The 25,764-nt window shown below is 40.2% G+C and overlaps 1 protein-coding gene across 1 annotated transcript in view; it reads right to left on the bottom strand.

Annotated features, from left to right (window-relative positions):
* Positions 1 to 22,544, bottom strand: part of ldlrap1b (low density lipoprotein receptor adaptor protein 1b) — a 38,665-nt gene extending 16,121 nt beyond the window's left edge. The window contains exons 1-4 of the mRNA XM_053502086.1: positions 22,244 to 22,544; positions 1,912 to 2,054; positions 947 to 1,059; positions 338 to 452 (exon numbers count right to left, since the gene is read on the bottom strand). Coding sequence (XP_053358061.1) covers positions 338 to 452; positions 947 to 1,059; positions 1,912 to 2,054; positions 22,244 to 22,328 — 456 coding nt within the window. The 5' untranslated portion in view covers positions 22,329 to 22,544. The remainder of the gene's footprint in view (positions 1 to 337; positions 453 to 946; positions 1,060 to 1,911; positions 2,055 to 22,243) is intronic.
* Between the last annotated feature and the right edge of the window lie 3,220 nt (positions 22,545 to 25,764).

The raw sequence follows: 25,764 nt of genomic DNA, 5'->3' as shown, positions 1-25,764 counted from the left end.
TCTGGAAAGGATAAAATTCGTATGTCGATAACGCTGTATTATAAAGTATGCAGGTGCAATTACTTTTTCACATTGGGCCAGGCAGCGGTTATGATATGAATCGATGAAGTGTGATAAATATGCAAAAAAGGGGGCATATACTTTTTCACGGCACGGCACTGTACGTCCATCTTGGTTTCAATCGTTCGTCTCTCTGCCCTCTTGTGAAAGGAAGTGTGTTCAGGGGTTAGAGCAAATTACCAGAGGGAAGGAAAGGCAGGGCGTGTCCGTGCGCTCATCCCTCGAGGGACGCCCAACCGCGCATCCACGTCTGCCAAGAGGAAGGAAAGCAACTCACCACTTTCTTTTTGGTGCAGAGGAAGGCATGGCACTCGAGCGTCTCGTTGCGTTGGCTCTGAGCGATGTAGGCAAACACTTTATCGTGCATCTTATCAGCAGTGCAGTAGGAGATCCTGCGCAGAGGGGGACAAAATATCCGAGTTAGACGGAGACGAGCGAGTTAAAATCGCACACAGAAAAACGCAGCAGCTTCCTCTCGTTCTTGTTTTATCCGCTTGCTTATTTGTATTTGCGGCATCCTACTATTGCAGTTTATTATTTGATCTTCGGGAACAAGGCGTTTGTATTGAGTTACAAATGAGCAGAAGACGATGAGCTCACATCACAGACACAGCTGTGTTCTGCACTCTAACGTCACAAGAGACAACACGCCTCTCTCTTCTTCATCATCTAGTCAACTGATATACTGTTTTTTTTTTTTTATTCTTAAGCAAAACTTAATGCGGCGGTCTACACGCCCTCCACCCTCAAGCTGACCGTTCCTTCACAACAAAAGGTTCAAATGTCTCGCGTTGGGCGAATTTGAGAATGCAGTCCGTCACCTGGACATCAGAGGAACAGCTGCATGCAGAATATGGAGAGAAAGGAAACGGATGAGCCGTCTGACCTGTAAATGGAGACGTTCTCTATCAGTTGATTCGAGGCGCAGTCGTACAGGATGATCCCTCTCGGGGAAACCTTCAGCGTGACCTTCTGTAGCTTCTTCCCACTGGCTTTGGCCTGAGAGAGATAGAGAGATAGGGGGGGGGGGGTGTTTAACAAAGCTGCACATTCATGTTGTCCATGATGAAACTCCTGCTCTGTGGTTTGGAGTTGAGACTATTTTAATACCCTGACTACTGTTTGATCAGGACTTTACAGACTCGAAATGGAAATGAACAAAAAAAAAGTCCTAAAGGACAAACACCTGGATTTAGAGCACAAAACATTCAGAGAAAATGTTACGTTTCACTTTTCCCTTATTATAAGGACAATGTACATATGTGTAACAAAAATTATTGACGCCCTAAAAGAGTTCCAAAAACAAAAGCAATCATTCTTTATTTTTTTTTTACTTTTAAAGTCCTTTCGGGACGTTTGTTTCAGTGAATACTGTATGAGGTTACACTTATTATCCAGCACAAGCCCGGTCATGGATATTTAATATTATGTAAAAATGTGAATTTCGTTCGTTCATCAGCTGCCAATACTTCTGAAATCATGTTCAGAAATTCATTTATTCATCTTCTATAGTGCTTATCCTGTATACTGGGTCACAGCGGGGCTGGAGCTTTAGGGCACAAGGCGGGGTACACCCTGGACAGGCTGCCAATCCGTTGCAGGGCACACACACACACACACACACACACACACACGCACACACACGCACACACACTATGGCCAATCTTGGGCGACAGTGCTAACCACCACGCCACTGTTCCCCCTTTAGTAACTCAATCATCATATTTTCAGGGCCTAATTCTAGTTCTGATATGCGATTCTGATCTTAACCGTAAGCTCGGCCCCACAGGCCCAGAGCACCCATTTTGGGGCACTTTGTGAAGGCGGGGGTTGTTTGAACATGGGTCTCACCGTGGCAACAATCCTCTTGACGGCGGCAGCCGACAGCTCCTCTCCCTTCGGCTGCTCGACCAGCGTGACGCCAAGATACTTCAGCTGGAACGCCATGCCCTCCAGCAGGGTCTCGCGCGTATCCGTCCAGTTCTCCGGGAGCTCTGCGGGGGGGTTTGGGGAAAAAAAAAAAAAATCGATTGTTAAAACCGAGAATACACTTTTGCTTTACAAGTACTAAATTATAGCATTGATGGGTTTATGTGGATAAAAAAGTCAGACTGGTTAAACACTCTTTTATTGAAGATTTCCCATGTAATCATTTAAAGCATGATGTTTTTTTATTTATTTATTTATTTTTATTTCATGATTTCTTTTTCAGAACCAAGTTAAATCCGTCCCCGCTCCTGCGGCAACAGATCGGCTCGTGAAATCTGCAGCTCTGACAATCGAAGCACTGGAGTGCAAGACAAGCGGAACCATCTACATACGAAACAAAGCCGAGCGCCACGCGCACGCGCTTCAATCAGCACCTCTGTTCCAGCACAATCCCTTTTGATTCCATAAAGACCCCATTTAACCTCAAACGCGTTCCGCACAAAAGACGAAGAAGAAAAAAGAGAAGAAGAAGAAGAAGAAAACGGCACGCTTTGGCGCTTCGCTCGCCGCACTCCGTCCTCCAGGACCAGCGGCTAAACGTTTCAATTTAAACTTTATTTCAGGCGTGTTTGAGGTAGCGCCTGGAACATAGGCGGCACTCTGTGATGGAGAAAACAAGCAGCAATAACATGATGTACTGTACTCCAGTCATGTTTCAGGACATTTTATTTTTTCAGGAGGAAATAAATTCTGGAAGGTGTTTTGTTTAGAACAGAGCGGACAAAACCTGTTCGGCTCATGGAGAGAGGAGTCTGAGCGATACGAACAGGTTTCACTCAACATGAGAAAAATTTTTTATATATATATATATATATATATATATATATATATATATATATATATATATATATATATATATGGAGCAGAATCACCTCGAGTCAAAGCAAGGTCAAAGACTGGACACAAATCAGCCCCTTCCCTATAATACTGTGCACTTTGGTCCACTGAAAAACGCTCGAAATGCCACTACTGATACTGCCAAGGGAAAAAAAGAGGAAAAAAAAGAAAAAAAATATCAGTCTACGGCATGGGAGTTTTTGCTTTATCATCAAAGCAAATGAAAAATATCATCAGCTCAGGAACTGTAATTCTGATGGAGCAGAGATTTGGGCCACTTCAGACAGCCGAGACATCACGGTGATGAAACGTCAACACTATGTTCATCTTCACTGTTCTATTTATGTGAATTCATTTTTTAAAAAGGACAAACACATCATCTTTCAACATCATCGCCGTGCTTTTCAATACACTTTTCTTGGTCCTTGTAGGGCTGCCTACAGGTGAAAGATGGATGGAGTGAGATCAGGACTATAGTGAGAACGTTTCAAAGCCTCAAAAGAAGTTTCTGCAGAGTGTCGATAGTGTGGGCAGGAGTATGCATATGAGCATCGTCCTCCTCGTTCAATCCGACTTAATTAAGGCATCTATAAGCGTCTTAGTGTAACGAGCACTGTTGCTTGTTGAACCTTTTTCCTGATCATCTTCCAATACTGGCCCTTGAGAATAACACCAGAGTAACCCAGAAAACTGTAAGCGTTGATGGATTTCCCAGCTGATGGTTGACCTTTGAACTTTCTCTTGGTCTGTAATTGTGAATGTTTGCGTTCCATACTTTGCCGTTTACTCTCAGGTTCATAGTAAGGAATCCGTGTCTCGTACCCAGGGATGATTCTCTTTTAGAAACTTATACCGTTTTGATGCACACCCTCAGACCACAAGAAAACAAATCGCTACACGCTGCTCTTCGTCCGCGGAAATCACAAGTGGGGCGTCCACTTTTGCTCGTACCCTCCGCACGGAATTTGCAGTAGAAGTTCAATTCTGTAATAACCAGGTTGGCACTTCATTCTGCAGATGATGACTGGGAATAAAGTTCCAGCACAGACGTGAGCAGCTCGAGGGCTCAGACGACTCGGTCCTGGGATTCGATCTTAACCATCGCACAACAACCTACTGTATACACTAACTCCCACTGCAACATTAATGTTGAATTCCAACACAATGAGATGCAAATTTTGACATGTAATGAATAAAATATGTGAAAACATAAATAAGGCATACGCATTATGTAAGCAGAATGTATAACCGTTTTAATAAAATATGCCTCTCGAACAGCATCATGAAGCAGAGCCTCACTTCACACTTCATTATGATCATTACTACACTCTGCAGCGCCCTACAGAAGCACAACCAGGCGAAAAGCGGTCAGAAGTTCCCGGAAAATTATTTAAAGCAGAACTTTAAGGAACATAAGGCTGCGTTCACATTACAAGCTAAAATTTTTTGGTCAGATCAGATTTGCTTGTAATGACGGTTCACATTCATAATTACAGCCGTCTGAAACAGTAGACACGTGCATTGAAATTTTCTTTGCTTCACCCTATCTGGGTTAAAACACACCATATTTGTCAAACTCATTAATTTCAAACAATGGATGCAATTTTAGCTAAAAAAACAACAACAACAACAACAACAACAAAAAAGCATAACAACATTTGGGATATTTATCCGTTCTAGGACATCTGATTTGTGCATTAAGACAGACATATAAAAAAATAATAATAATAAAAAAACAGATCTGTGTCACATTAAGATTAAATTAAAAAAAAAAGAAAAAAAATCTGAATTGAATCTTCCGGCTTGTAATGTGAACGCAGCCTAAATCCATACCTACTGTACATAAAACCATGTGACTGATCCAACATACTGTGGTTTATAAAATCATTCTTCTTGTTTTTTATTATTCAAATCGAAATAATTGTACCATTTTTGCTGGTCAAGACGTACATGGTGTGTGAGGGTGTTTGTACATTTAGGAAAGCCACAGAGCAACACTCTGTTTTCTTACACAAAAAGTGTAAGCTAAGACAAAGGGGGACAAAGGAAAATTTGGAAAACTCTCTCACTTACTCATCGTCTATACCGCTTTATCCTGTATACAGGTCGCAGGAGACCTTGAGCCTATCCCAGGAGACTTAGGGCACTAGGCAGGGTATACCCTGGACAGGGCGCGCACACGCACACACACACACATACACACACACACTACAGGGCAATCTGGGAAAGGCTAATTAGCCTAATCTGCATGTCTTTGGACTGTGAGAGAAAACCGGAGTACCCGGAGGAAACCCGGCCAAAATGTGTGTATGTAGACGTGCTGGGGGTCTGTTTAATGAAAACGCAACATTTTATTTTATTTCTGATCAAAAGAACGAAATGAACTAAATGACTCAAAAGAACGATTCGTTTTTTATTCATTTTGATGAACGAGATTCAAATGACCGCGTCACTAAAATGATTCAAATCTCCCATCCCTAGTAACCACCACACAACAACCTAGAAACACACTTAGCATAGCATAGCGACCACCTGGCAACACCTTCGTAACCAACTCACATAACGCAACCGCCATCTAGCACAAGTATAGCAACCACAAGAAACAGCAATCTCACGGCAACGCTTTAACACTTTAACCTTACATAACTTTTTCAGATTTTAAACATTCAAAACTTTTAGCCTTTTGATCTTTGCACGTTTAAAATGCTGTAACAGTTTAAAGTAAAAGACAACGTGGATGAGCGTAGATGTAAAATGTTTCCCTGTGCCAGTTCAGAATAAATATGTTTATTTTTGTGTGTGTCCTTAATTCAATTCAGTCTTTTCGAAACATAAATAAACTCCAACCGCAGCTTGAACAGTTTTAAAAATAAAATTCCCTAAAAGGCGACTCTTGAGGCCAGAACGGTTTTAACAGACGGTCGGAGTGAAAGTCGATATTTGTCAATAATTTTATCAGAAACTGCTTTGGAATGGACATGATGCAAGAGTCAAACTCAACGTGAAAAAGAGAGGAAAGAGATATGCGGCAGGGTGATGGGTCATTCATGAACAATTAGTTTTTTTTTTTTTAACGATTCTTTAACGTGACTCGGAAGAATGAGTCGTCTTGCAGAGTGATTTGTTCATTTCCTACTGGGCACGCATGCGCAAATCATTGCAAAACCTCCGTAGCTTATGTACAGGAAACAGAAATGAGTAGTTACCTTTGAGTCTTTGGTCCGAATCGTTCGTTCTTTTGTCACGTGACCCCCATAGACGCTTGGCGATGCAATAGACTCAAAAGAACGAACGACTCAGACTAGAAGATATGAGAGGTGAGCTACTCATTCTGTTTATTATAATATGTCCTTAGCTGCGTCGTAATATTTTCCTTACTGCGACTACAGCCAAAAATGTGTTTGTAGACAAGTTAGGGGTCTTTTTTATTGAAAATGCAACATTTTATTTTATTTCTGATCAAAAGAACGAAATGAACTAAATGACTCAAAAAAAGATTCGTTCATTTTGATGAACGAGATTCAAAGAACCGAGTCACTAAATTGATTTAAACATCCCATCACCACACACACACACACACACTGTTGTCTTTTGGTCCTATGACCATGAAATAAGTACAAGGAATCCACCCACTCATAAATTCGCACGTGAAATTGCTAAACATTTTTATTTGATTCAAGGCAACAATGACAGAGCTACAAAGTCGACTTAAACCTCAGTAAGGATACCATATTTCCCTCATTTCGTTCTTTCCCAAGTGTGAAATAAAAAGCTTCTCTTTACAGGAGCTCACGGGAAGGTCGGATTCACACCGGCTGACCTACGAAACGCTTTTTCACCTGCTGCACACTTTCAAAGATAAACATGTGTTTTCTCAGAAAGCGGGTTATTTCGTGTTCCGGCGTGTGAGCTCCTGTCGTCCTTTTGACCTTTTAAAAGCAATGACACGTGAAGAGCAGCCTGGCAGTTGCTTGGTATTTATCAGCCTCATAAAACACATGTCTCAAGACGACTAAAAATAACACGAGCGAATCTAAAAGCAGAACCGGGACGTGAGCGACGCCGGGAAAAAAGACATGAGATCACAGTTTAGCTTTTACTGATGATCGAGCGTTTGTGAATGTTGATTGCTATTTTTGTTTTGTTTTTAAGTATGCACTTAACATGTTTACTGTATTTTAAAAGTCATGATCAGAAGTGAAGAAATCTTCACTTGGATTATGTTTTACTTTTGATCAAAGGATGTTGACTAATCAGAAAACAAAAACAAAAACATGTTTATTATCAAAAGAAAATCTGGTTCACTGAACATCAGATGATGAAACTGAATCTCTCTACTTATCAGACTTGATTGAACAAGAATGAACAAACGTATGTCATTCATTCATTCATTCATTCATTCAAGCTTTTAAGATCAAACCCCTGACCGAACGGCAAGAAAGAGAACGGAGATCAATCGCAGGATTTATCTGTTTCCTTTACCCGAGCCTCATCCTCAGACATCAAAGTCCCTCCCTGGGGCGGCCCTGAAAGCTGGGATCAGATGGGAAATGAAAGCGTTGCACCCCCTCTCCTTCTGTGTTTCTCTGTGTGTACAAGGTGAAGTGCTATCATGTGAAACCGAGGGCGTGCTGCTGGACGTGAGGCTCTTTCGAGTCGCTGAACCGAGTCAGAGGAATCACGGCGAAATCAAGGAGGCCAAACAACTGCCTGTTGTTCTGAGCGATATTTCTTTTTTTCTCTCATCTCAGTGGGTGTGTATCAGTCAACAGGTCAGATGAAGACTTGCGTGCACACACACACACACACACACACACACACACACACATGCACACATAAGCTTTCAAACCCAGAGAGGCCAGGTAGATGGGAGCAGGTGCCTTCTTCAAATCCCTGAAGAAACACACACACACACACAGCTGGCTGTGAGAGCAGGCAAATTAGTTTATAGAGGAAATCCTCCTCAAGACAACACACACACACATTAGACGAACCGTTTAGACTAGTGACGACTCACTAACTGCATTACAGACAAATAAAATGAACACTGTGCTAAAATAATGAAGCAATGCTCATCACATGGTGTGTGTGTGTGTGTGTGTGTGTGTGTAATGTGTTTTAGTGAATCAGTGGGTTATTGGCAGTGTGAGTCAATTACTAGACACACAAACAAACACAGATGTAACTCTGAAACAAACAGAGGGTTCGAAAACAATCTCTGAGTCCTGATTGTCTAAAACTAACAAACTACGCCTCGTCCTTCCTCCGCCTCTCTCTCTCTCTCGAGACAAACAATGTCTCCGATAGAGGAACGTCCCCTGCTCGATGAAATCACTCAGCCCGAAGCGGTGCGGATCCGGGAAGCGAAACCCGACTTCCAAACACACACACACACACACACACAAGGTCAGTGACCGGAGAAAGAGGAGGAAACCGAGAGAGCGAGTGACAGACGAGAGCAGGGACGAGCGCAGGAATGACGGCAGACGCTGAATGGGACATTGTGTGTGGCCATCAGCCCACCTGCATATCTCCGTCTTCCACCCGCTCTGCACACAATGCTACTTTCAGCTCGGCACAACTTGATACCACGCACACACACCGTCTTGAATTACTATCTGTCAGGCTTTCCCATTAAGCTGCGCGGTTCTGTGGATAAGTACTTCTAATCCTGACCTTGACCTCATTTAAAAAAAAAAAAAAAAAAAAATTCTGCTTTACAGATATGAGAATTCTTTGGCGTATCAAATCAAATTACATGTTTCTACAGTGCCAAACACACACACACACACATAGGGGCTCATAAGAGGAAAATAATCAACAACAGTGTGGTGTGATGCGAGAGAGTTACTACACCTTAAAGCAGATATGAAACAAATTGTTTTATTCCTTATATACCGGTTTATTTACGGAAATAAAAGTCTGTAATGCTTTTTATTCCACAATGCAGTTGAAATCTCAAATCCATACATCTGTAATACTTTTTGTATTAACAAGCTCGTTTAGTTTTACATAAAAACTCAAACGAAACTGATTTAAATTCCTCTTTAAAAATATTTACTGTTTTTTTTTTATTTATTTTGTTTTATTTTTTGTTTAACATTGATATTAACTGCAAATATTTTGATTCCTGCTCCAGTCCAGTAGGTGGCAGTATTGCACCTATTGTACATAAACTCAAAAGAAGAAGAGAAGCTAATTTTGCTAAACGATATGATTGTGTGAGCACTTTGTGAATAAAAGTAAAACGTCTGTCAGTAAAAGCTTTAAGGAAGTTGGTCATTTAAGACTATTTAACAATGTTGGTTTACCGAAATACTTGTTAATTATCTTTTGAATCAATTATTCGACTCAAAACCTCGACACACTTTAAAAAAAAAAAATTATCATCACAAGTTGCGTTCATCTGACTGTAAATTAAACGCATCATCGATACGTCTTTGCTTACATTATCTGAATTAAAACACGTCATATTTTGTGCAATCGCGCTATATTAAAAAAAATATTCTTGGGGTTTTGCTCTTGAGGATAGCAAGTGGTTAGTTAACCGTATTTGTTGAAGTCCAGATGAAGGATGAAAGCCAGACGGCTAGGTTTAGCAGCTGTTCCCAGCACTGCTATGAAATCCCCGCACTGCGGGTGCTGAATGATGACATCAGTGCCCAAGTCACATGAATTCTCATCTGACTGTTCGCATTCCCGTCATCAAAAGTGACTCAGGGTTGGGGTTAGGGTTTCTCTGATCCAAAAACAACCCTAAAATCTGTCACATTAGGTTACAAAAAAAATCTGAATTGTTACTAAGAAAAGGCCTCGGCTGAGGATCAGACTTTAATCATCATCACACAGCACTAATCTTAATTAAACTGACATTCTACTGTAAAGTGACCATGGCTTTGTTGTCCCTTTCTTCGTAAAAGAGTACCAGACAACGTTGCCTCCACCTCTCAGATGGGATTAAACACTGATTACTACAGTAATGTGGTGTTATTTAATACTGTGTCTAAAAACTACCAATTACAATTAATTAAATGCCAGAGTGTAATATTTCAGACAGACAGGTAGACCTGTGGAGTGAACATACAATGGATACGACACGTAACACCACACCGTGTATCTTCAGAGAGTATGACGCGGTATGACTTGCCGTTATTTGGGTGTGTCTTTCAGACTCGACGTGACCAAGCACAAACCGGCCTGGGCACTGAACACAGCACGAGCTTTACTGAGGACCTTTGGGGGCTAATCCGATTCCAGCGTCCCGCCAGAAATTCTGCACCGTCGACATTTATGTGTTCAGGAAAAGGCGAGATTGTGGACATGCTAGTGCTGTTATGGGAAAATAATTACCAACTCAGGGGTGCAGTGTGGCCTGACGTCCTCTTACTATACCAAATGTATATGTAACTTACTAATATAAAGTGTATATAGTTATACAATAACTTATAATATAGAAGGTATATAGTTCTATTATAACTTACTATATAAAATGTATAGTTATAATATAACTTATCATATAAAGTGTGTATAGTTATAACATTAACTTACTAAAGTGTATATAGTTATAATACAACTTATAATATAGAAGGTATATAGTTGTATTATAACTTACTACTGTTTATAAAATGTATAGAGTTATACTATAACTTACTATATAAAATGTATATAGTTATACTATAACTTACTATATGTTTAGAGTTATACTATAACTTAAGTTATAGTATAACTATATACACTTTATATGATAAGTTATAGTATAACTATTTACACTTTATATGTTATCATATAAAGTGTATATAGTTATAATACAACTTATAATATAGAAGGTATAAAGTTCTACCATAACTTACTATGTAAATGTATATAAAAGTAAAAAGTCTGTCAGTAAAAGCTTTAAGGAAGTTGGTCATTTAAGACTATTTAACAATGTTGGTTTACCGAAATACTTTTTAATTAACTATTATAACTTACTATATAAAATGTATAGAGTTATACTATACCTTACAATATAGAAGGTATATAGTTATACTATGAATTACTATACAAAGTGTATATAGTTATATCATAAATAATATGTATACACTTTATATAGTACAGTATAGAAGGTATATAGTTATACTGTAACTTATTATATAAACTATATAATAACTATATATATATATATATATATATATATATATACTATAGTTAGTTATTCGATAACTTGCAATATAGTATGTATACTGTTATCCTATAACATACTATATGAAATCTATATATTTATACTATAACTTGCTATATAAAATTTATTGCTATATAAAATCTATATATTTTGACTATGATTTACTCTAAGGATTTTATATAGTTATACCATAACTTTCTATATAAAATTTTAATAGTTAAACTATAACTTACTATGTAGAATGTATACAGTTATATAATAACTTACAATATAGAATGTTTATTGTTATACTATAACATACATTTTATATAGCACGTTATAGTATAAATATATATATTTTATAGAATATAGTTATACTATAACTTACTATATAGAATGTATAGTTATAGAAAATAACTTCTTTTTATCCATCAACTAGTATAGGTTTACATTATTACAGTTAGCATGCCAGTCCTAAACATGATTTTGAAGAGCCCTGCGTGATAGCAGCGATGCTTCTCTGTGGCTCCATCGCTGACCCGGTTTCAACCACCAGCAACATGTTTAAAAACCACAAATGTACAGCATACTTATAGGTTCTCTTTATTCATTTGTTAGTCGAGATGAACTATTCGCACTTCCTCTGAAAACAGTAAATGCAACACGCAGTGGCGGTTTTGAGTTGTCGGATACCAAAAAAGCATCCAGACAAAAGCTTTCAGAATAAACCCAGAGTAACCGGTTAAATCTGATTCGATTTAATTGAATTAGGACGCGTGTATTAAAGTCGGTGGTCAGATTCATTCTGATAAATTCTGTAAAAACATCTTCCTGCCTTGCCTCGATGTTAGCTCTCCTGTCTTCGAGAGAAATCATTCCTGAAATGTGATTCCCAAAGCACAAGGACGTTAATTGTGTTTCCCGAAATACTGTCTCATCGTCCCATGCTGATGACATCACTTTATTGCGGTCTTCTTGCTCTCCTCTCCATGTAATGATTTCAGTGAAACATCTTGAATTACACACGTCCATTTTCAAAGATAAGAATTAAATGTTCGTGTATGTGTGTGTCTGTGTGTTTTTCACACAGTAATAGACCCTAGAGTGGGAATTTCAAAATAGGAAAACCCCTTCTGTTTTGAATTTTTGTAGAAAAACAAACATTCAAACTACTCTCGGTGCAGCCAATCAGACAAACTCTGGCCAACTGGCTTTGAGAATTCATCAGCTCTGAACCGGAGATCGGTGTATGTGATGTCTGAATCGATCAGACACTTACTCTTTACATACATGTTACTGTGTACTAGAGATGTGGGGAAAAACTTGATTCAGTGAGGTATGGTGATTTATTTTTGAAATCCAACATTAATATTTAAAAATTATTTTTGAATTAAAATAGGTTTTAATTTGAGGTGGTAAAAGGTTGCAGTTCCTCTACGGCCCTACAGGTGGTGCACTCTAAACTATTTACACCTTGGCAGACAGGACAGCATTCATCATATGTTTCATCTTATGTTTTTTGACGAAATCGAAAAAAAATAATAAAATAAAGAAATATCGTTATAAAATTGTGATATTTACAGAATCGCACTACAAATCCAATGGGATGGTGATAGTGTCGTATCGTCTGTTCCCTGGTAATCACATTCCCTACAGAGATTTTGGAGAGGCACAAAAGAGGCTGGCGGAGACATGAGACGAAGCAGATATGTTTGCGTAAAGCCTTCTATAAATAATCTTCCTATCCTTTAATGGGAACAGGCCCGACTGGACAACTTGTATTGCTTCAGGGCTTCAGATTTGCACCTCTAACTATTTTTCTGTTATTGAAATTCAACGGAGATTTCTATGTATAAGGATATGTCGTTCTATTACTTTATTTCAAAAAGAAATCAAATCACACTGTGCACTTTAAAACACTTAAATAATTTACACGTCTGAAGATAACCGATCTCCGATTTCAGCGCTTCGGCCAAATACAGTCCGGGTCTGCACGAACAACCTCAATATAGAAAGTTAAACACGATCAGTAGAGATCGTCTGGAGGGCTTTTTACCTTTCTTAAATCTCTTCCTGACCCTAGATTGCAATCTGCACTCTTAGTCTTCACACACACACACACACACTACGCACTGGCCCGTATTAGCCACTGAAGTATCAAAGAAATCGGCAGCGGAGTACGGCTGGAAACAATCTCCACCGAGCATGAAATCCAAACGCAGTCGTACAAGACCGAAAAAAAAAAAGAGAAGCGTACGAGGTCCTAGAAAGAAGTGGAGAAAAGTAGTCTATAAACTTTCTTTATCTACACAGTATAATGACTCAGTATCATGTAAGTGTTGGAGCTAGGCGTAACTTCAGTCTCTGTAACAAATATGTATAAACACACATCATGAGTATAAAGATACTCATTAGACTTACATCTGCTGGGTCATGAAAACAGGTCATGAGAAGACAAAAACAGCCCTGACTTGGTAAAGGTTTTGATCCGGCGTTAGACTAAAAGCTGCTTCTGACTAAATTATAGCGTATGAGAATGTGAGAAGGTGTGCGCCAAGTGTGTGGTTTCTTATAGGGTGCTGAACAAGCGGCATCGAAGCCTAACCCTTTAATTACGCGTTCCTAAAAGGAGGAAAAAGCTCCACAGTTGGTTTTGCCAGATGCTAGCGGTTCATTTTAGAACCTTCATCCACTGCGTACTGTATACACACTACATACTGTACAACAAGGACTCATGAGTTACAAAAAAGATTTAAAGTAAATTCTCATATGAGATGGAGTTTGTTTGTTGGTGCAATCGTTAGATATTAAAGACTCAGAAGATGCTGCGGTTGCACTTGGTTATGGACGGATTCTTAATCTATGAAACGGCGAGGACGACACTAAGAGGTAGCAAAAGCGAACGCATTAAAGCTCTGCCGCATTGCACGGTGGTCTTGCTTTCCCAGAGTCCGGGTTCGATTACCACCTTGGGTTTGTGTGCATTGAGTTTGCATGTTCTTCCCATGCTTGGTGGTTCCCTTCGGGTATTCCCGGTTTCCTCCCTCAGTCCAAAGACATGAAGATTAACCTAATTGGTGTTCCAAAACTGGCTGTAGTGTGTGACTGTACGGTGTGTACATGTGTGCCGTGCAACGGATTGGCACCCCGGTCAGAGTGTTTCCTGGGAAAGCATACAGGGTTCCTGCAGCCCTTTAAAGGATAAGGGGTACAGAAGATGAATATATGAATAAACTTGGTCGAAACTGTGTTTTATTAACTGTTATTATTGTTTTTACGTTATCCCCAGTAGATATCAGCTCCATTGTACAACACTGCACGATGTTAGCAACGTGGTCGGTAATTATTTAAACCAACCTTCTATTTATGGTTAGGATTCTGACCTTGCTGCGCTTTTCTGCATGAAATCCTCCGCCTAAAAATAATATAAAACCTCAATGTTCACGAGGTTGGGTTCCGAACAATACCGTGGCTCCATCGCCGCAGAAAATCTCAGGATCTGGCAGTCATTAGAACAGAAATCTTGGCAGCCACTGGTGAGTAAAATGTAGTGAGATGAGAGGGGACTATTTAGTTTTTTTTAACAGTGGTATGAAAAAATGCAACCATGTATATATAAATTTTTTCAAACGCATATGGCGTTATATGCCGCATATTTTTATGTTCATAAAGATGCTGTGGGTCGATGTAATGTTCTCTATCAGCACTGAGAGCTTGCGTGAGAAAGGCTAAAACGTCACCTTCTTTTGTGCGTTTTTTTTCTGTTTGAAAATGTACTAGAGTACTATCAAGTCAAGACACAAGACCCAACCAAGTCCTATCTGGAATGTGTGTATCTAAGAGCTACTGTATGTCCATCTAAAAAAAAAAAAAAAAAAAAAAGAGAGAGATTTGAACAAAGCAGGTTGATGGCAAATGACAAAAGGATGGAACGAATCCCACAAGGACGAATTCTCACTTGGAGTTCTGAGAGGGACGTTACTGTCGGGCGCTTCCACAAAGACGGTGATAATTTGCGTTTTAGTCGCTGAAATGATCCGGTTTTCTTAAATCCCACTCCTGGAAACAATGGTCATATGGTGCACTGCTTGCTGCTGGCCTTCTCACGGTGCAAATAGGCGAATACGGCTAGCGGTGTGTCCGTGTTTAAACACCAGCGTGACCGTCTGTGACGCCGATATGCAAGCCCCGTCTGGTCATACAGTACTTAAAGGCAGGGAGCATCAAATGCTCTACCCTGAATGATTGAAGCCTGGCATCACAGACTGCAGTAGCAGTCAAAAGTCTGGACACACCCTCAGTAGTAGATATTTTTAAATTTTCTGTAAAATAACACATATGAAATTGGGTACACCAACAGTCGGTTGTTATTCCAGCCCATAAGGACCCACGGGGACACAGGTGTCACATTCAGCTTTATGCTTGGCTTTAACTCATGAAGTGAACCTCCTGGTGCAATCATATGACCGTCTGTAAAAACAAAAAAGTCTACCCATGACATCATTTCCAAAATGATTATGATTATGATTATGATGCGCCCGGGAAGCACATGTGACAGAGCTAAGTTATTTTTTTTACTCACTGAAAGTCCAGTAAGTTTAATCCTATTTTACGATTCTATATTTGACCTGTTCTGGCTGCATTTCTTGAACAACTTTATATAAAACTGTCAGAGAAAAAGCCATTTGATGTGGTCGGTTTGGTCTGTGTTACAGTTTATCCTTCATAATGTCCATCAAAGGAGAAATGTCCCTGGGCTCTTATGGGTTAAGACTCGAAGAAGAAGGTCAGCTCCTTTTGCAAGAACAATATGGTCAAGGCAGTGGTGGATCAAACAGTTAAGGCTGTAGGTTATTGGGTTTCTGACTAGAAGGTCACGGGTTCGAGCCCCAACACTGCCAAATTGACACTGTTGAGCTCTTGAGCAGGGCCCTTATCCCTTTCTGCTCCAGTGGCGCTGATCCCTGTTCCTCTTATCCATCAAGCTCTGTGATAAAACTGTCTCTCATGAAGACCTACCCAGGAAAGCAAGACCAAAACGTACCTCTGCTGCAGAGGAGAAGTTCATTTAGAGTCACCAGCCTCAGAAATCACCAATTAACAACCAGCACCTCAGATTAGAGCCTTATAAAGCTTTACAGAGCAGAAGTAGTAGACGCATCTCAGTATCAACTGTTAAAAGGAGATTATTGCATATTTTGGATTCCTTTTGGAAAGACCATGGAACTAAAAGGTGTGTCCAACAATTCTTTGGTTCCATGATGAAAACTGGAAGGCCTTTGTGATTAAGGACATTTGACGACAGCAGGGAGAGTCTGAGGAGGGTCTGCCGTGCTGTGACGCAAAATTCACAAGCCCGGATTGCGTTGATCCTTAGAGGATCTTCATCGATTAATCTGACTCAATCTGCTACCAAGATTTAATTTACGTTTCGCTGCTTTAAATAATAACGTGCATATACTATACATCATTCCAGACGGATTAAATGAACGATAAATCTTTGAGCTGCCAGAGATCACCGCGCTACAGTAAGGCTACGGGTTAAAAACAGATTCACCTGACACTCGGTAAGGCTTAAGGTTTCTGTTTGGAATTTCTCTGTCGGATGCAAACAGATGTGACAGATGTCAAGTCGAACCGCAGGATGTATAAATATAGATTAAGATTCAGGAGCTCCCTAAATAAGGCATCTTAGGCAATCCTATCGCAATAAGCCAACTCCGGCTCGATTCTGACTCGGTGTAGATCTCGACAGATCCTTCTCCTCCTCTGCCTGTAAATGATTGACTACCAATTATAATGCACGTGTGAACTGAGGCAGTTACTATACCACCACGTTGGATATGTTAATATCGGTAAAGTTTTCCAGCCGGAACGATCGATGCTTCAGGCAGGCTTGACGCCTGTATTAAACTGCGATGATTTGGTTTATTGATTAACACAGAGCACTACAGTACGCAGGTAATGAATATATGAATACTGCACAGCGTGAGCGAAGGCTCCGCTGGTAAATAAACACCACCACAGGTCAAGAAGAAGTTGAAGGACGTCACCTAAATACGGACACAAAAAATTTAATAAGAGGAAAGGCATCGTACCGCAGCAGTTTGGAGAACTGCTGACAAGCCTGGAAGTGCCGAGCTGTCAGGACGGTGATGCTACAGTGGCTTTCACATTCCTGCTAATGGCCCGTGGCTCCAGTACGGTTTAGAAACCAGGAATCTGGCAGCCACGGGAACAGGAATCTTGGCAAACCAAATGCGAAGGAAAAAAAAAAAATTGTATACAGGTTTGTGAAAAGCATCTATTTATAAAGAAAGGGAAAAAAGATTCCTAATTCAATTCATTCGAACGCCGTATTATTCTTAAATAATGAATCGGGTAACTCTGATATAAAGTCGGATATAAATTCCTGAAAAGCGCACAGCGTTAAACAAACACTTTGCTGAAAATAGAGAGCCGCACTAAAAATAGAGAGCATCTTAAAGAGCAGGAAGTCGTTTTTCAAACCAGGGAAAAAACATATCAGACACCTTCTTATACCCTGAGACATGATTATACCTCCATATTTCTCCCCTCCAAAACTAAAAGACAAAACAAAACCATGATCGAGACCCAGGAGTTACCTTACGGGCTCGCTGTGACCTGTAAAGTACTTCTTTGAAAACTGCAAAATCACACTCGCGCCTGAGATACGGCTCGCGTAATGTAGACTTGAGGCCAGATTTCTTCATCCTACACACGCTGAAGACTTTTTAGACATGTGAAACCGTTTGTGGTGGAATGTTTCCTGTCACAGCTGACTAACTTATGCTTGCGTGCTGCAGACTGATGCAAAGTCGCTTTCGGCTGGAACGCCACAAACACCCAAGACTTTCAAACTAGTCGTTTCGTGCATCTCTCGAGACGCAGGAGAGACAGTGCAGGAAGACTGGAATGAACGGTGATGGACGTGTGGTTTAAAATATAGAGCTTTTAAATATAGGAGTTTACACCAGTGCTGCGGTAAGAGACTGTAAGTGCTGAAGGGCTGAATCGCTCCTGTATGAAAAACCTCGGCGAGGTAAAGAGCCGACAGGTCCAGACAGGTCGAAGGAGCATGGACCAGCTGGATGTTTGGAGATTTTCTGCTTATTATCCAGAGAATACTGTTAAAGCAGATGATCAGCCACATTACTAACACCAAGCCCGGTGGATTGAAAGACAGATTCTCAATTATAGGCCAATTGCATATGCTAGTGACAGGACCATCTATGACGACTTACATTTTTAGTTCATTATACATCTGCAGGTTAAGGACCTTGCTCAAGGGCCCAACAGAGACAACTTGGTGGACATGGGATTTAAACCTGAGACCTTATGAACCGTAGTCCAATGCCTTAACCACCGAGCTACCGCTGACCCTATGCTTGGACATTCGGGGCTTAACAGGCAAAAGTTGTTAATCTGGCAATTCAAATACGCCAGATTTAAACCCAGTTGAACGTCCATGAAATGCACCAGACAAACGATTCCAGTCGACGAAGTTTTTGATTCAATGCAACTCTAGTTTCAAAACTCTACAGTTGCGGTGATGGGGAAATAACAAGACCTGACATCCCTCATCTCTCAAACATCCATTTGTTCTGGGAAAGATGACAATGAGGAGCTGCAATCTACTTCCTGTAGTTCCTTGTGGCATTGTTATAGGGCCAGCTGTAGTATCGTTTTCTGAGGTGTTAACACACAGGGGAAGTGGAAACTATTTCTCTTCCACGATCTGTTCTGATAACAATCTCAGTACAAGCGTCATTCATCAACGGTCGAAAGAAAGCAAACCAAAAGATGGGATAGGACCCAAAAGCGGCACAGGTGCTGGCAACAGGCTGCTCATTCGGAGGACCCATCGTGTTCCCTCTTACAAAGTCAAACAAAAGGGATGGCGGGCAGTTAAGCTCCTGGCACGGTGGGGATTTTTCTGTGAAAGCGTGCTGCAGCGTGACTAAAGCAATGCATCTCTGTTCGGAATGTGAAAACACACTCGAGCAGGCATCAAGATCAAAGCCGCGGCTGAACCCTGTGGGACGGCGGTGTTTTCCAAGCTAGCTACCAGCTCGGAATTGACCCGCTGGTTACACATGGCCACATTCGCCCTTGTGATGGATGGCTGCGAGTTCAAGCGGTGATTATAAAAACATAGCATATTGAGACAAGCGTGCGCATTCGCACCCCTTCCCCGTCAGTAAAATCACTGCCCTGCTGTGAAGGTCAGAGCACATTGCCTAGCAACACTGATCTGTTGTGTCTGTCATCCATGGATTACAAAATTCCAAAGCGAGTACGCAGTGCAGCCAAGCTAATTACCGCTTCCGGTGTTAATCAACAGCACCGGCGTTCGCTGGCCTGCAGCCTAAAGTACAATGCTGATGAATACTCAAATCTGATTGGTTGGAAGGTGGTGATTTTATATTCATTTTCCATAACAGAAGCTCAAACAAAGGTTTTGGCTTTAAAAGCAAAATCACAATATTATATTAACATGCTCGTTAAAATATCTCACCGGGTCCATAACAAAGCTATAGTGAAGAGATGCGTATCTGGCATTTGTGGAAGGAGTCTCCAGTGTCTCCAGGGATTATTAACACTCCAACATCAGGAATTCTTCAGGAATGTTGAGTGGGATTTCTGGTTACGCTGCTTTTTTTTTGAAGGGGGTTTATTCATAGCTGCTGGTTATGCAAGTTGAGAGAGCAGGTTCACTCGGGGTACCATGGGTGTGTAAAAACTGACTGAACCGGTTGCAGCAATCGACTGCAGGGTTTAAATCATAATTCCCAAACTCCGTCCAAATCAACATGGTGGCTCACAGCATCAGCAGCAGCCATAGCAGCGCTTCTTTCCTTTATACGAGTTATGCTGTATATACAAGAACTTGCTTTAGTTTAATAAACATATTGACGTATTTCTGCTCTTAAATCTAGAACACTGACTATACTGTTGATGAAAAAAGATAAACGTATTTAGTAAAGGCGTCCATTTGTTGGTTTTCCCTCACAGAGATCGGAAATTATGTAAATCCGAGATCTGATATCTCACTTCCAAGGTAAATCCAAAGCAACACCGGCCAAACAAACACCAGCAAAAGGTCAAACTACATACACACACACACACACACACACACACACACACACACACACATTGAGTCAAAAGTTTGGACACACCTTCTAATTCCATGATCTTTCCTAATTTTTTATTTCCTTTGACATTGTAAATGAATGCTGAAGGAGGCCAAGATATACAATAATTTCCTTTGAACAGTTGATATCTGTAAAGCCTTCATAACAGCTCTTATCTGAGGTGCTGGTTGTTAATTGGTGATTTCTGACCTTCATGTCTTAAAAATAACATTACAACCTTTGGCAGACGCCCTTACGCAGGGCGACTTACACTACATCTTCATCTCATTATACATCTAAGCAATTGACTGTTAAGGGCCTTGTTTAAGAGCCCAACAGTGGCAACTTGATGGTGGTGTGGAAGGGTTTGAACCCGGGACCTTCTGGTTAATAGTCCGACACCTTAACCACTGAGCCATATGTGTTATTTTACAGCTTTGAAAATAAATCAAAGCCATGAAATAACACATATGGCTCAGTGGTTGTTCTAGAATGTATCAAATGAATCCCTAAACAAAACACTGAATTAGAAGACGTGTCCAAACTTTTGACTGGTATTGTATAGTTTGTGGTGTCATGACCGTAAACTAGACACGGCACTGGTATGATCCTCATGATCGGATTTTGGAGAATAAATAAATAAATAAATAAATAATCAGGTCGTGTAGCAAATGGAAAAGATTGGAATTGAACATGGCTGTATTTTTCGTTAAGACTGATTTTAGTATATTTACGTTATTATACAAAGCTATGGTTTTATGTATGGCTATGTAATTAAGTAAAGTAAAGACAGGTAAGGCTTTCAAGTGGGCATTGGTGGCTCAGTGGTAGGTTTCTTGTCTGATATGCGGAAGGCCCGGGATTTGCCAAGTTATGGTGTGGTCCCCTTGACGGGAGCAGCCAAAAGGCCAACAACAACAAAAGGCAGGTGAGGCTTTCGGGTGCTGGTCAGAGGATTGGGGGTTCAAGCCCCGCCCATGCTTGAGCCGCTGCCACTTTTGAAGAAAAAAAATTACTTTGCGATATATAATAACAAGCCTCCGGGAAAAAAATAAATCCTTCCCATGTCATATGTTTGATATGCAAAATAACCACATAGAGCCAATGTATACGCAAATCAGCAAATCATGATGTCACTTGGTTCCTTCTTTTCCCCCCCCCTTCTTCTTCTTCCAAGCATGTGTTAGCTAGGTTCCCCTAAAAAAACCGCTCAGGCAACACTGACACACTGCCCGAGCCGTGCACTCACTTACACACCCACACTCACACACACACCCATGGAGCTGAATGAGTTCACTCCAGCAGCTGTGGACGTTTTCAGTGACGTGGCGAAAAGAAGGAAAACAAAACAAACCCAAGCTGACAGGAAGTGTCTCGGACACTGAGGGATCGGACTCACAGAGACATCTCAAGCCTAAACATTTGATCTGATTAGTGAGGATCAGATTAAATCTGGGCAGAGTCGCAGGAAAGCCTGAGGGGAAAAAAAAACCTCACGGCAAGTGAACTGGAGCAGACAGAGTGTTGTAGATATATCACAATAATAATAATAATAATAATAATAATAATAATAATAATAATAGAGTTATCAGTATAAAAGCAGTGTTTATAGAGGAGTGAAAGCAAAGACAACACTGATAGAAGACCTATCAGTCAGATGTGTGCCTCTGACGTCACACAAGAGCCAAACATAAGGCACAAGTTTTTTTTTTCACCAACATATTACTATCAAATAGCTGAGAACAAATTGAATCCTGTTGATGAACAGTGTGATTGATGGTGGAGGTTAAAGCATTCAAACAAACCGCATTTAAAGTTCCATTATTATTATTATCATTAATAAATAATCAAACATCAGCGGCAACTTGTAGCGAGCGCGCGGCAGGTTGTTACAAGTTGTTACATTGTTACAGTTCGTTTGATCTGGAAACACTGCGCCGAAAAAGAAACCAAACTTTCGTACCCTAATTCACTCACACACACACACACACACACACAGTCCGTCCTGTATTCCTCCTCATCTCTCTCTCTCTCTCTCTCCTGTTTCCGGATCTGAACTCACTTTTGTGTCTCCCTGAAGCCCACGACTGCTTGGCGATGCTGGGGCTCCGGATTATCGCCCGGCCCGCCGATTTTAAAGCGTCCATAGCGGGAGGACAGATCCCCGAGTCTCCGCCGTCTGCTCTCCCTCCTCAGCCTCCTTCTGCTCGTCTTCTGTACTCCAGTCAGCCGGAAAAACAAACTTCTTCTTCCTCCTCTCTCACTGTGTGTGTGTGTGTGTGTGTGTGCCCCAGCTGGATTATTGTCCTCCCTTTTTTCTCTTTAAGCGAATCCAGTCTGGATAGACGCGCACGCTCCACTACACGCCGTGGGCAGGGCTTAATATGCAAATAAGCCAGGCGACGTAATGACGCAACTGACAGAGATGTGGGCGGGGCTTCGTATGTCAATAAGCATGTTCATGAATATACATATCATTCATATTAAAATAGACATTTTATTTCTCCTTCTCTCTCACACACACACACACACACACACACACACACACAGTCGTACACAGTTAAGCAGTGACGTAAAAAGAAGGATTTCTCTAGAAGGATACTATTTCTTTCTGAAGTATATATACATATATGTATACAGGTAGCTCCTATTTAAGTGATTTCTTGATTGAAACAGGTGTGGCAGTAATCAGGCCTGGGGGTGACTACAGAAATTGAACTCAGGTGTGATAAACCACAGTTAAGTTATTTTTTAACAAGGGGGGCAATCACTTTTTCACACAGGGCCATGTAGGTTTGGATTTTTTTTTCTCCCTAAATAATAAAAACCATCATTTAAAAACTGCATTTTGTGTTTACTTGTGTTATCTTTGACTAATAGTTAAATGTGTTTGATGATCAGAAACATTTTGTGTGACAAACATGCAAAAGAATAAGAAATCAGGAAGGGGGCAAATAGTTTTTCACACCACTGTGTATGTAACTCAGAACCCTAACACACTAAGCCACATTATATATTGCTAAAAAAAAATGAAAGCAACACTTAGTCCCAGTTTGACTTGAACACCACTCATATGTGTATGCATGGGTCGAGTCAAACCGGGACTAAGTGTTCCACTTTTTTAAAAAAAGTATATATATATATATATATATATATATATATACACACACACACACACACACACACACACACACCACATATATGCTCTTAGTTTTACTATTAAACATAGCTAGAAACATTTTAAGCATGGTTTTTACTGTTGATGTTTACAATGCAACTTCCCAAAATGTTTAAGTGATCTCCATTCATGACTTGTTTTTTATTTATTTTTTTAGAAACACAAAGTTGTGTCATTTGAGTTTCAGGCTCCTGAACGCAGTTCCATTAATTTCAGATCTCCTTCGTTGTTTTCCTTGCTTGATGCAGCCCGATAATTTGACCCTTCTGAAATGGCGATCCTTTTTTTGACAGGAAGTGTATACGCCATATGACGTAATTGTAACATTAGTTGTCTCTGCCCTTTACAATAATAATAATATAGTTCAAGTTCAAGTTCAAATAGGACGATGTGTCTAAGCATTTGATTAATTACAGCGTAATAAACATTGCTATCTGATTTAGTTGCTTTAAACAACAATTTCTAACAAAATGTCATGGCCATCACATCGCCCTCAAAACAAGAGCTTCCCTTTCCGTGAAATATTTAAGACCCTAAAATAAACGATCCTGAGATCTCCAGTACAGACAGCTAAAATCTCATGCACCAGAGTTATTCATATTCACATCATGACTTCAGATCAAATGGTGCTTTAAATATATTCATCCCTCGAGACGTGCAGAAGTCTTCCGTCCACTCGACCTTAACTGTAATTTAAAGAAAAAAAAACCCTGCATGAGTGACTTCCAGAAAAATCCCCCCCCCCCAAAAAAAAAAAAAAACTAAATACAGGGCTATAATCCTAGAGAAAGAGACTTGTGTGCGTCAATCAGATGTCCAGTAGGACAATCCCACACGAGCCACACTTTAAATTATCTTGAATCTTTCTGCAATGAAGAACAGAAGAATCTGTCTCCCCTGTTGTTCAGCTCAGGCCATTAGGTGCTGCAGAGGGAATCCGGTCCTTCAGCATTCCTTCCTGAGTGCTTGTGACTCGTCTCCAACACACGCCAAGATTTCTTTTAAGATTTAAAGCAGAGACTTGACTTTTAAAAGTTTTCAAGAAACAACACTCCATATTCATTCCAACAAAGCTTCACCCTGGAACACATGGAGAATGTTTATCTATATAAATAACAGAAAGGTTTTGTCTCTACACTAGTCAGAACTCACTCTTTCAGTCATGTGTTTACGTTTCATACATTGGAGGACCAGAAACCAGTCTCAGAACGTTTTCTGTCTGGATATCCAGACAGAATTTGTCAGAGCATAAAGCAAAACTGGCTGGACAGAATTTAATGAAACTTTGCCAGTCCTTTGGTATTTGCCCCAAGTTTAACCTGCACCATAAACAAACACAAAATTTTAAGTAAAAAGGAAGTTATGAGCAGTTTGTGTCAGATTATAAACCGCAATTTTTGACAGCGGAGCTGATCTACTTTTTCAGTTTCTCATCCATGATTCACCCTCCGATTACCGAACAGGGATGGCATTTGGCATAAACAAGGCGCAAGATAATTTAATAAAATTTAATTTCTTTGTATTAATAACTTAGACATAGACACGCAGACATGTAAGTCGGCTGAAATAATAATAATAAATACTGATTATATTAAAACTAATCAGTTTTAACACTGTTGTGCTGGAGACTCGCTTCAGTTAGTGAGTGTGTGCAGATAAGAAACTGACAGTAAAAGGACTAAAGTGCTGCTGCATCATTCTTACATCTCACAAGCACCACTATGAGCAGGTAGCAGAAGCATTATGAGTAGAAGCATAAATGTAGTGCAACGTTAAAGTGCTTTTTTTTTTTTGATGTCAAAGATAACACAGATGATGTACAGATAAATTTGCAAGTCATTTAAAAGTGTTGACAGATTTTAGGTTTCTGCAACAGATTTGGCTTTGCAGAAATGGGTTTAATGTGAACTCATCCGACAGCCGGCTCTGTACGGCAAACAGAGTCAAGACTCGAAATGTTTCAATATTTTTTTTCTCTCTGCATTTAAACACTCACTCTGAAAGTCAAGTTTCGGCCTCAGGAGTTAAATAGTGTGCTGTAACAGCTGCATTGCAGTTTAGTGTGAAAGAGAGAGAGAGAATGTGTGAAGTACATTATAGATCAAGGAAGTGGAGAAACACTCATAAATTATAAAACGTGCTTCTGGATACATTTCCCCAGACATGCAATTAAGAGTAGCTTAGTGCAGAAATGTCATTTATAAAGTGATCTGCCAGGTGCACGCGCACACACACACACACACACCAAAATGAATAAGCTTGTGTGTTTGGAGGAAAAAAAAAAAGATGCACACAAAGAAACCTCTTTCAAAACACTATTACTAACATCACCATCCTCAATCAGACTGGTTCTAGTGTTTCCTCAAAATTCTGTGATTTTGTGCAAGACTCCTTAGATGTGCAGA

This window comes from Clarias gariepinus, chromosome 8 (genome assembly GCF_024256425.1).
Source record: "Clarias gariepinus isolate MV-2021 ecotype Netherlands chromosome 8, CGAR_prim_01v2, whole genome shotgun sequence".
NCBI lineage: Eukaryota > Metazoa > Chordata > Actinopteri > Siluriformes > Clariidae > Clarias > Clarias gariepinus.
Note: the sequence above shows the minus strand (reverse complement) of the source record. Positions and strands in the feature narration are given on the sequence as shown.